We start from the raw sequence: 12403 nt of genomic DNA on the forward strand, positions 1-12403 counted from the left end.
GCAGCAGAGGAGAACAAATGATTCCTTAACTTCCTTCATCTGAAATAGAGTACACACAACCACATACATACACTTCACTTTACAGGGAAACAGGAAGAGAAAGGAAAATGACTTGAGAAAAAGTTACAATTGATAAATTAAGTAAATTAATGGTCTTAAAATAAATGAAAAATATTCAAAATCTTCAATACGTTTTTGTTACATTTCATGTAATGAAGAAATGTGAAAGTTAATATTTTGAAGCCAAACAAGGAGTTATAAAAGGCTTCATTTATGCCCAGCTTCAGTTGGCAGTCAGAAAAAGTAACAGATGTGGAGGCAGTGGCTTGGCAACTATTTGAGGCAGCTATAAAACTATGTCTGTCTTTATAAAATGCCAGAACAACCAGTCAATGATAGGGAGTAGTGGTGAGGGTTCCACCCCACTCAAGGCACTAGTTTCATTTTTGTGGCAAAATGATTCCTTTAAACATCAGCTAATTTTATTTTTAAATCTTTCCATCTAGTTGCCTTACCAGTTAAAATATAGCTTCAATGAAGCAAGCAATGAAATGTCTAATTTTTTTCTTATTTAACATTCAAAATTGCTATTGGATGTTAGTTGAGTTTTGAAAATTCATTTAACTTTTTACATATGACGATTATAGATAGAAAGAAAAACTATAAGTACTACCCATTAAAAAAATCCAGATATTCTTTTTTTTTTTTTTAAAGTAAAAGTCAATTCCTAAGTCTCTCAGTAGTAAAAACAATTTTTAAACAGATAGGCTAACCCATGAGTTGTAGTTACTCAAATGGAAGGTACACATATTGATACTACTGGAAGCCAAGGAAGATTGGCTGAATCTGAACTCAGGTATTTCAGACTCTTATTCACCACCTAAAAAGCTTTAGTCCAGTCAGTACATAGGAAAATTGAAATTTATAGAGGTTGTGACTTACAGGTAATAATATACAGTATCCAAAGTGGGATATGAATTCAGATCTTCCTGACTCAAGTTCACTATACTTGTCGCCCCCTGAGTGTGTGGTCTGAATTTAAATGATAGGAAGTATTCTCTTATAAATGAAAAACAAACCAAAAAAACCCAACAACCAAACAACAAGCAAAAAATAGACAAAAACAAATGCCCATGGCATACTAAGTTCTGATTTGGGAACTACATCAAATAAAAAGCTGATGAGACAATTTCTGTCTTGTAAGAACTTAAAATCCAATTGTTATTGGGAAGGTAGTATAGGGAGTGGGGGTTTCGTATGTGCAAAACTATGTATATTTGGTTTTGTTTCTTGAGGCAATTAAGTGATTTATTTGCCCAGAGACACAAAGCTAGAAAATGACTGAGACTGAATTTGAACTTGGATTTTCTTAACTCCAGGGCCAGTGTTTTAAGCACAGCACCACCTAGCTTCCCCTACACTTTGTAAGATAAAGACAACTCATTTTTTCCTGGTGTGACACTGGCTATAAGCAATAAATATCTGTGTTTCTTTAATATACATACTAGAAAAGTTGCAATAAATATAATTAATTGTCCCTGTAGATATGACTGGGCTTCAAGTAAAGTATTTAAACAAATGCTTTTTATTGACTAATCACTTTTTAGAAGAAAATTTAACAAAGGAAAATAACATAAATTAACATAAGAAAATAACATCTATATTAGATGTCACTTTTTAAAATTAGAAATTGCTTGTCCATTTAGATTTTAAGGTAATGAATTTTTAGATAATCCATTTAAAAACATGTGACACAGTTGGTCTTGAGTGTAGTAAGCAATTTATGTGCAGAAACACATATTTACTATTCTTTCTAAACAAACTGAGGGCTTTCCTCTCCCAGTTGATTCTTTTCAAAGTAGGCCACTTTTTGCCTCAATTCCTATGTGTCTTAAATCACTAAATAGGTATTGTCACAGACAAAAATGAGATCCAGCACAGATTTTAGCTTAAAAAGACCAATGTCTCCTACTATATCTGGGGTGATGTCCGGTTATCCTGACACGTCTTGCCCTAGATCCAGATGATTCTGGAGGAGAAAGTAAGGGTGATAACTTGCATATCCCTGCCTCACTTAAATTAAATTCACTTGTAAGTCAAGATATCACCTTCCAAATATCACTGGTTTTCTTTAAGAACCAAGGACAAACTACAACATGGAGCATAGAATAAAGATTGAAGATTAATACAGAGCAACAACCTTACAGTCACACACAAAAATTACTAGACTACAATCTAACTTCCAAGATAAAGAATTATAACTTATTATATTACTCATCTACTGTAACTTGGTATGAGACTTGCCAGATCTTTAGTACAAATTACAATTGTTTTATGTTTTCTGCCCCTTAATCAAAACATTTCTTAAAATGGTTCCACATTTACATTGGCTCCATTACAGACCTAATGATTTAAGGACTGACCAATTTTGAGGAAAATCTTAATCCTGGCAAACTTTTAGAGTCTAAAGAAGGCAGTTTTTCATAAACAAGTCAGGAAAATTATGTAAAGAAAATTATTCCATATACTTAATATTTTCAAATGGCATTTAAATTACTATTCCTAGTTTCTATAGTTTAAATTGTTTTTATTTGAATTCTGTCACTCATCTGGAGATTGTTAAATAGATATCATAGAAAATAAAAGCAAATTACATTGTTCAGTTCTTGGCTAAACCTAATTTATTTGGTAGACAAGTGGAAAAGAAAAGGTCTGTTTTCAGAAGTTTACCAAAGAAATAATGCATAGATGGAGTTCAAATAACCAATGTTGTCTTTATTTGTACTCAAAATACCAGAAGTAATTTTTAAAAAGTGCTAAATGTCTAGGACTAGCTTCACTTATTGTGCAAATTAGGTCACTTAAAACGCTAAAGATCTTCAAGCTTAGTTATTCACCAACTCTCTTTCTCATTATCTAGATAGAAAATGCATTCTTTTAAAAAGAAGCGCTCATCTGTGGAAACTTTCTAATTAACTTGGTTCAAAGCATGTGCAATATGACAGCTTTCTTCACTGTTTCAGCATTTTAATTGGCAGAAAATGCTTAGCGGCCTTTTCACAACCCCCTTTAGTAATTAAGCTAGGGTCAACTCTATGACTAAATGAGCCTATCTTGTGAAACAAATGATTTGCTTCCATTGGCAGCATAGAGTGTACTCAGTTTACAGCAGTCTTTGAACAAAGTTAATGAGGTAGTAGCTGTGTCACTACAGGAGATTTATATAGAACAAGTTAACCTTTCTTAATGATGTAGCAGTCATTAAAAATAATTACTTGCAGGGCCATCCTCTAACAATTATTAACATCTATCAGGACAAAATTAATTCAAGCTTCATTCCTGACAATCCTAATAAGCACCTGCAAATGAATAATCAATATTCGCTATTAGCAATATATTTGTTTTCAGGACAAGAACAGTTTCTTTAATTACTTTCAGAGTGTAGTAGCTGTTAATACTAAGTCCACTAAGCACCAGTCAACAGCTTTTATAAGCATGCATGTAAATGCTAATTAGAAAATCATAATTTATTGACATCAAAAAAATGAATCAGAACTTTTAAAAATTATTCTGTTTCCTAAAAATTAAGAAGGCTGGGGAAAGAGAAGAGAAGGATAGAGGAGAAAAGACTGCTGATACCCAGTAGAGAGAAAAGACTTTTTTTTTTTTTTTTTTTTACATCTAACAAGAAAAACTAGATGATTATACAAATTTTGAAAGAACTCTCCACAAGGCCTTGCCCCATGTTTCTGCTGTGATCAAGATCAATTCCTTTTCCTGAGCTGCCTCTCTGATTGCAAACACTAGCCTAGGAACTTACCCCCTCATCCTCCTTACTAGTTCTCAAAGGAACTGGGGGAGAAAGCAGTTGTTACTCAAGATTACAATTTACAATCTATTCATTAAAACTTGTCTTTATTCCTGCTTTTTTTGACCATCTATCTCCTTAGGATCTTCATAAGGTCCTAAGTTTTACTTAACAAGAAGGTGGCTGTCTGCCCACCCTCCAAATGGGATTAGGGATTTAGCTCCTCCACCCAAATTTGTGGTCTTATTGTTTTCTAATAATTGATCCCCTATAAATCAGCAGCTCTACTGGTATTCATCTTCTTTGTCCACTATATCTCTGGGAATGCCACAGTTTTAAAATTCTATTTTATTTATGCATGTGTTCTTATTCTATAATAAAAATATTACTTTAAAAATTTGTGTTTCAAGGCTTAAGAGGTACCTTTTAGTTTTTTATAAATATACATATATATATAAATATATCCAACTCTTCATGACCCCATTTGAGATTTTTCTAGCATAAATACTGGAGTGGTTTGCTATTTCCTTTTCCAGCTCATTTGATAGATGAGGAAATTGAGACAAACAGGATTAAGTGACTTATTTAGAGTCATGCCAATAAATGTGTGAGGCTGGATTTGAACTCAAGTCTGACTCCAGGCCTAACACTGTCTATTGCAAATGCTCTGATCCTGGAAGTAAAAGAATCCATGGAAATGCCTTGAATTTCCTCTTAAATAATTGGAAAACAGCTGATTGGGCAATATTAGGAGAAATAATATTACAGAAAGTTCAGAGAAATTAATGTCTTAGGCCAAGTGACTTCATTAGGAGAATTTCAAAAAACATTATACTAAAGCAGAGTTATAACGTATTATTAGGAAATGTTCATCACTGCAGTTTTATGCAGGGTATACTTGTATCTGATGTTTAGGAAAAATTATTCTCACAACTGAACTCTAACGGATCTCACAATTTTAAACTGTTTGATCCAGAAATACCCTTTCAGTCCTAACCTTTTTTTCCCCTAATCTTTAAGTCAGTTCTCTAGTTATCAAAATTTTTTTCAATATCAGTTACTTGATTTTTAAAAATAAGCTTTGCATCAGAATCTGAACTTGAACATACTCTCTCTCATCTCCATTCCATTTCCCTACCCTCCTTGGGGATTACTGATGAACAGCAGAGCCTTCTGAGTTTAGCATAGTTCTTGATACACAGAAGGTGTTTAATAAATGCTTAATGTCTTGACTTGAACAAAGTTCTGGCCCAGTTGAGAGTTACATGGACTACCTTTCTCCAAAACAAAATTCACACAGACCCCAATAAAAAAAGAAAACAAACAAACAAACAAACAAACAAAAAAAAAAAAAAAAAAAAAAAAAACAAACAAATGTAAAGTGTTGCTTAAAACAATAAAAATATGTAGGTGTCTATTTAGGTTGAATAAATAGATCTCTCTCACACACACTACATACATACACACACGAGTCTTTCTTACCTGATGCACCTATATTTGCCTTATCTGTAGAGAACACATTTTTATCCTTGTTGATATCTTCAAACAGGAGTTCATCAAAATGCTCAATACAAAGTCTGCTGTCAATTTGATACAATAATGCAGGACAAAGATACGTAAAGAGATCAGGAGAAATTGGAGTATTGGCCCCATGACCATAGTATCGTAATAACTGGGTAACATTCAAACACTGCAAAGAAATAAACCCATTTCAATATGTAAAAAGCACTATTAAGAAAAAGAAAAAACTAAATGGATATCTATTACAAATTCAAGTTGGGATAGGAATTATATTCCTGTCACTATTAACCAAACCTGTGATTTCATCTGTTAGGAGTTTCCAGTTGGAACTCCATTATCATATCAGTACCTTAGCAGTTCCTGGAGCACTACTACCCATGGGTCACAGATAACACTTAAACTTAAAATCAGGAGTCTGACCAGCAGGTGATTTCAGAAAGGCCTGGAGAGACTTACATGAAGTGATGCTGAGTGAAATGAGCAGGACCAGGAAATCATTATATACTTCTTCAACAATACTATATGATGATCAATTCTGATGGACGAGGCCCTCTTCAACAATGAGATGAACCAAATCAGTTCCAATAGAGTAATAATGAACTGAACCAGCTACACCCAGCGAAAGAACTCTGGGAGATGACTATGAACCACTACATAGAATTCCAAATCCCTCTATTTTTGTCTGCCTGCATTTTTGATTTCCTTCACAGGTTAACTGTACACTATTTCAAAGTCCGATTCTTTTTGTACAGCAAAATAACTGTATGGACATGTATACATATATTGTATTTAACTTATACTTTAACATATTTAACATGTATTGGTGAACCTGCCATCTGGGGGAAGAGGGAAGGGAAGAGTTGGAACAAAGGGTTTTGCAATTGTCTATGCTGAAAAATTACCCATACATATCTTGTAAATAAAAAGCTATAATTTAAAAAAAAAGAAAGAAAAGAAAAAGAAACCAGGGGTCTGCCTGACTCCAAGACCAGCCCTTCTCTATTCAAAATATAATTTAAAAACAAACAAAAAACAGTTTTTGCAAATTTCTGGAGAAGCCCAACCTTGAATACTTCCATCTGTCTCTTTGCAGGGAAAAAAAAAAAAAAAAAAAATGGAGAAAAATATTAAATTGTGCTCTAGTATCTTTGCAAAGAAAATCTCAGATGGGGTCACAAAGAGTCAGATAGGATTGAAACTAGGGAATGAAATCCCAGTTGAGATTAGGTAATATTTGTAGTAGACTTAATCAACACAATTTAATATTTTTCTCTATTTTTTTCCCTGCAAAGAGGCAGATGGAAGTATTCATTCTTCAGCTCATTTTATAGATGAGGAAACTGTAGCAAATAGGGTTAAAGTGACTTGCCTGGAATCACACTTTTAGAAGTATCTTTCTGGGGTCAGAGTTGAACTCAAGAAGATGAGTTCTACTGATCCCAAGCCCAGCACTCTACCCAATGTGCCACCTAGTTGCTCCTAGCTAATTAATTTACAATTCCACTTGAAAAGACTGTTCCAAATCTTCTCTTTTCATTCCAGGCTTCTCCCAGTACCTTCTCTCCCTATAACCTTTCAGCTGAGGCCTCATTTCATACCTATATCTATTTTAAAATAAAATTTTGGTGCACTTTAAAATGTAAGAACCATTTTTAGTTTACAGATTACACTAAACATAAGTGGCCCATAGTATGCCCATCTCTGTCTAGACAAACAATAAATCAAGCCTGTTTCATATCATTGGAGAATTCCCATTCACACTAGGTCTAGTGCATCTCTATCCCAAAACTAACTAGATGCTGTTTTCATTCTCCATCTCTAATACTACCTAGCTAAATTCCTTGAAAAAGCTTTCTACGCTAGTTGCCTGCTTCTATTTCCTTTTTTCTCAGTGCCTTCTAAAACCTAAGGTCTAGCATTTGAGCTAATTCAACTAAAACTGCCCCTCCCAAAGCTTCCAGCAATTATTTCACTGTTAAATTTAATGGCCTTCTCTCAGTCCTCAACATGAGCAGCTGCATTTAATACTTGCTCAACTTTCTCTTCCTGTCTCATTTTCCTCTTCCAGTTTTCTCCTTTGGTTCTCCTTCCATCTTCCCAACACTCCCTTCTCAATCTTCTTTGCAAGATCTTCATTCATGTCATGCTCATTAACTGTGATTATGCTCCCCATCCCAAGGCTTTTCTCATTAGACTCTAAGCATCCTGGACTCATGGACTGTTTTTACCTTTCTTTGAATCCTAGGGCTTAGCAGTGCCTTGCCTGTAGTAAGTGCTGAATAAAAACTTGTTGATTTGACCCTTTAGTCCTCTTCCCTCCCACCCTCTTACTACACACTGATGATCTCATCTGTTTCCACAGGTTCAATGATTATATCAATGCTGATGTTTCCTTAGGTATATACATTTATCCCTAGTTTGAGATATAATTTTGCCTTACCATCTACATTTTGAACACATATAATTAATATTCAGTTTTATATATCTCAAATTTATATATCTAAAACAAAACTCTCTAATCTTTCCCCTCAAAGTCCTTTTCTATTTCCAACTCTTTGGTTCATTCTTGAGGAAAACCAAAATGATATCACTGTGTTAAAAGTTGGGTTACAGTGTGTCTGACTATGGCCAATCAAACCAGCTCAGAATGCTCTGTCACAGGTCGGACACAAATAGTCCCTATGATTGGGGATTGGTGGATTGTCTAACTTTGTACATCTCATGCTTCTTCTCAACTAATTCATTTCTGCTTTGCTCACAGAGCATAGCACCTTCTCTGATGAGGGCACGCCAGGCCGGGTGGGCCTCTGCAGTGTCTCCCATGTCATATAATCAATTCTAAAGTTCTTAAGAGAGACCTTGAGAGTGTCCTTGTATCTTTTTCTCACTACCTTATGAGTGTTTACCCTGTGTGATAATAATCTTTTTGGCAAGCTTACATTTAGCATTTGAACAATGTGGCCAGCCCAATGGAGTTATGTTCTCTACAGCAGGGCTGGAATGTTTGGGTATTTTACTGTCAAGGGTATCACTAACATCCCAGTCATCTAGGCTTTTAATCTTAGTTGTCATTCTTAATTCCTCACTCTCATTCATCCTAGATATCTAATGTGCTGCCAAATCTTATTATTCATATGTTTTGTCCCATAGGTCCCCTTTTCTTTCCTTGAAAAGTCACAACCCTAATTTATTTTCTCATTACCTCTTGCCTGGTTTACTACAATAATCTTCTAAATGGCCTCCAAGTATTACAAAGCTCTAGTCCATCCTTCAATCAGTTGCTAAAATGATTCTCTTGAAGTGAAGGTCTTCTCATGACAACTCCCCTTTCCCAACTCAAAATCTGGAGGCTCCTTATTACTACTGAGATCAAACAAAAAGTTCTTTGCTTGATATTTAAGCTCTTCACAACCTGGATCTTTTCTGTGTCATTTTCATTCTTCTTATATTTTTACTTCTCTATGTTAGCTTCACTGCTGTTACTCACTCATACAAGATACCACCTCTTGTCTCTTTGCTTTACATCAGCCACCTCCCATAAGTGGGATATTATATCTATTCACTGGGAAACAACTCTTGCCTTTGGAAAAGAACACTTCTTGGTGCCTCCAACCACTAATGCCTTCCCCTCTTAGATTACACTCCGCACAAATCACTTATGTATTTAGTCAAGTACACGGTGTTGTCTCTCCCCATCCCCCATAATATAAGCTCCTGAAGATGTGGCTGTTTTTGCCTTTCTTTGCATCTCCAGGGTGGCTTAAACCAATGGAAAATAGTAAGCACCTAATCATTCCTTCACTGACTGACAACTGAAAAACTAAGAACTTGAAGTGAAAAGTGGCATTAGTAACACTTACATAGAGAAGTTATACCTAGTCATATAACTACCTGCCCCACCCCCCAAAAAAATCTGGACCAAAGTATGAATCTTTAAACGTTTAAGTGTAAGGAAGCACACTCAAGAAAAATAAGAAACAAAGAACATACCTTAAAACTCTGATCTGATTCTAGTATTTTATTGCTTTTTGGAAAAGTTTTGTAGAAAAATGAATAAATTACTATTGTAACTCTAACATCTTCAATTATCCAAATATTAAGAATAAACATTAGGAAAGTCTCACTTCACACTTACCTCTTCATGATGATTATGATCCCTGTGACTTCGTGTTGAGTAGACTGCATTTTTTTTCACACTGTTCTGCTTATGGGGGGCTTCCCGCTTTTGAACATGCTGATGTTCATCTTCGTTATGAGAATCAGGACCTTGGTGTCCATGGCCATTATCATGGCCATTATGCTCTTGAAGATGTACATGATCATACTTGTGGACCCGATTATGCTCATGTTGTTCACCCTGAGAAGTTTCGCTATTTTTCTTTCCTTTTCTTCTCTTCTTGGGTTTCCGAAGTTTAACTTCAGCTTGCTCCTGAGTTGTATTAGTGTCAGATGATGGTTCATGGCTTGGTTCTCCATGCTCACTATGAGTTATGGAATCATTATGAGAATGGTGTGTAGTGTTATGGTCAGGGTGATGATGCAGATGATGGTGATGGTGGGGGTGGTGATTATGGTCATGAGAATGTTTATTTTCAGATTTTACAGGTATTTCAGCTGTATCTTTTTCTGGTTCACATCTGTGGTTTCTTTTTGATGTTCCACTAGTCCCAGTTTGATTTTCTGAATTAAAGTGATTATGGGAATGTTGATGGTTATGAGAGTGAAAATGTTTTCCTTCCTGAACAGCCAAAACATCTAAGTGAGAAACATGATCGTGACCAATATCCTCATGATTAATCTCTACTACTTTTATCTCTCCAAGGCCCAAGCTTGTTAAAAGTTTCTCCAGACCAAAAAACGACAATCTTCCATTTTCACCATAACGAGCAAAAAGTTTTTCAATGTAGTATTTTTTTTCATTTTCAGCATCCGGCACTGAAAACTTACTTGTCTCCGATTCTGTTATACCACCATGGAGATATGGTGCCTCTGAGATCTGGTAATCATTATGGTTGTGATTGTGATGGTCATGCCCTTCCTCATGGCAGTGATTACACTGATGGAAAATAAAGGTCAGCAAACAAATGAGGCAAAATTTTGTGTGCATGTGTACCTTCATTTCTGATCTTCCTGAAAGAGAGAGAAATTGACATATTAATTTCCATTTATGGCAGAAACATGAAAAACAATCCATATCTTCTAATAACTTTTTTCATTTATATAAATGCTTTCCTCTAGTACTTTCTGCTCCTTGTTCATCCTTTCAATATTCAGTCTACTATATACATAAATTCCATTCCTTTATACTAAAAAACCTTTAACTTTAAAAAAGCTTTAACATAGATATCACCTTTTCCTTTTACCTAGAAGTAATCTCACATAACTATAAACTATAAATCAGTGATCCTCAAACTTTTTAAATAGGAGACCAATTCACTGTCCCTCAGACTGTTGGAGGGCCAGACTATAGTAAAAACAAAAACTCACACTCTGTCTCCACCCCTCAGCCCATGTACCATAACCTGGCGGGCCGCATAAACATCCTCAGTGGGCCGGCCCGTGGGCCGTAGTTTGAGAACCCCTGCGCTATATAGTAAAGCCTCACAGTGAGGTATTAAGTTGCTTTTGATAGTTGGTGATTTTTGCTTTTATATTATAATATTCAATGTTAAAGAACATAACATAAATTACTATAATAGAACAATCCCCCAAATTATCAGTGTCTGATTCATATTCAGCTTTTACTTGGGTATGATATATCAATAAGTACATCATAATAGCAAAATATCAAATCAATAGTTAGATGAATAAATGTGGAATATTTCAAAGAAACATTTGAGTATTCTCCAGTACGTCTCAAATCCAATAAAGTTAAAAGCTAAGTAGCTGATTTTAGATTCAATGTAAAAAAAGATACAGATGGCCATTATTATCATCAATCATTTGCTTTTGAATAATGCTTTGAGACTTTATAAGAAATGTAAAGATAAAGATTTGTAAACTACTAAAAATTGTCAATGATTTTCAGTTATTAGAAAAAGGCAGTGTGGTACAGTGCAAAAAATTTTGGGGTCTAAGGACAAGGACTCATATTCTACTATTGTTACCTATTACCTATCTAGTTTATAGCAAATCCGTTAAAATCTCTGAATTTGTTTTCTCATTTACAAAATGAGGGAATGGACTAGAGAGGCTCTACAATTTCTTCCAGCTCTAAATCTATGAACCTATTATGCTACAAATGACATTTTGTGTTGTTCAATCATTTAAATAAAGTCTTGAGACCACATTTTGAGGTTTTTAACGGCTAAACAAAAAACAAACAAACAAACAAACAAAAAAACAAACCTGGATTGGCTTGTTCTTTCCTGTTCCAGTTCATTTTATATATGAAGAACTGAGCCAAACAAGATTAAGTAACTTGATCAGGTCATACAATTAAGAAGTGTCTAGTGGCCAGATTTGACTTCAGGAAGACTCATCTGATTCCAACCCCAGTGCTCTCTATACTGTGCCACCTAGTTACTTTATAAATGAAAAGGTCCACACAAATGATAAATGTTATGATGGATAAATTTACTAATCATAAAATAGTACTTTAGAGTAGCCAAAGTACTAAAAAAAAAAATTTTTTTAAATAAAAAAAAAGTACTTGGAATTTCCTTAGGCAAATGGGATTTAGTCATATAATCATTCTAAAACAAAAGTGTTCAGTTCACGTGTGTATACAAAAATTTTTTTAACAATATTTACGTCTGCAAAACCTTGTGTTCTAAATGTTTCCCCTCCCCCATAACTTATTTAATCATTCCCCAAATAATGGGCAAACACTCAGTTTGCAGTTCCTTGTCACTATGAAAAAAGTTGCTACAAACATTTTTGCATATTTGATCTTTTATGATCTTTTTGGAATATAGACTCAATAGAGATAGGCATAGTTTCTTATTGAAACTGCATTCTTTGAGCAATTTGGAACTATGCCCAGAGAGCTATCAAACTGTGCATACCCTCTGAACCAGGAGTGCATACTAGTTTACCAACAATGTAAGTGGCTCCAAATTTTCCCACATCCCC

The 12403-nt window shown here is 34.7% G+C and overlaps 1 protein-coding gene across 3 annotated transcripts in view; it reads right to left on the reverse strand.

Moving 5' to 3' along the window:
* Nucleotides 1-12403, reverse strand: part of SLC39A10 (solute carrier family 39 member 10) — an 87778-nt gene that overhangs the window by 20253 nt on the left and 55122 nt on the right. For all 3 annotated transcript variants that reach the window (XM_074302815.1, XM_074302817.1, XM_074302816.1), the window contains 2 exons: nt 9465-10459; nt 5291-5498 (listed from right to left, as the gene is read on the reverse strand). In XM_074302815.1, coding sequence (XP_074158916.1) covers nt 5291-5498; nt 9465-10459 — 1203 coding nt within the window. The remainder of the gene's footprint in view (nt 1-5290; nt 5499-9464; nt 10460-12403) is intronic.

Source organism: Sminthopsis crassicaudata, chromosome 3 (assembly GCF_048593235.1).
Source record: "Sminthopsis crassicaudata isolate SCR6 chromosome 3, ASM4859323v1, whole genome shotgun sequence".
NCBI lineage: Eukaryota > Metazoa > Chordata > Mammalia > Dasyuromorphia > Dasyuridae > Sminthopsis > Sminthopsis crassicaudata.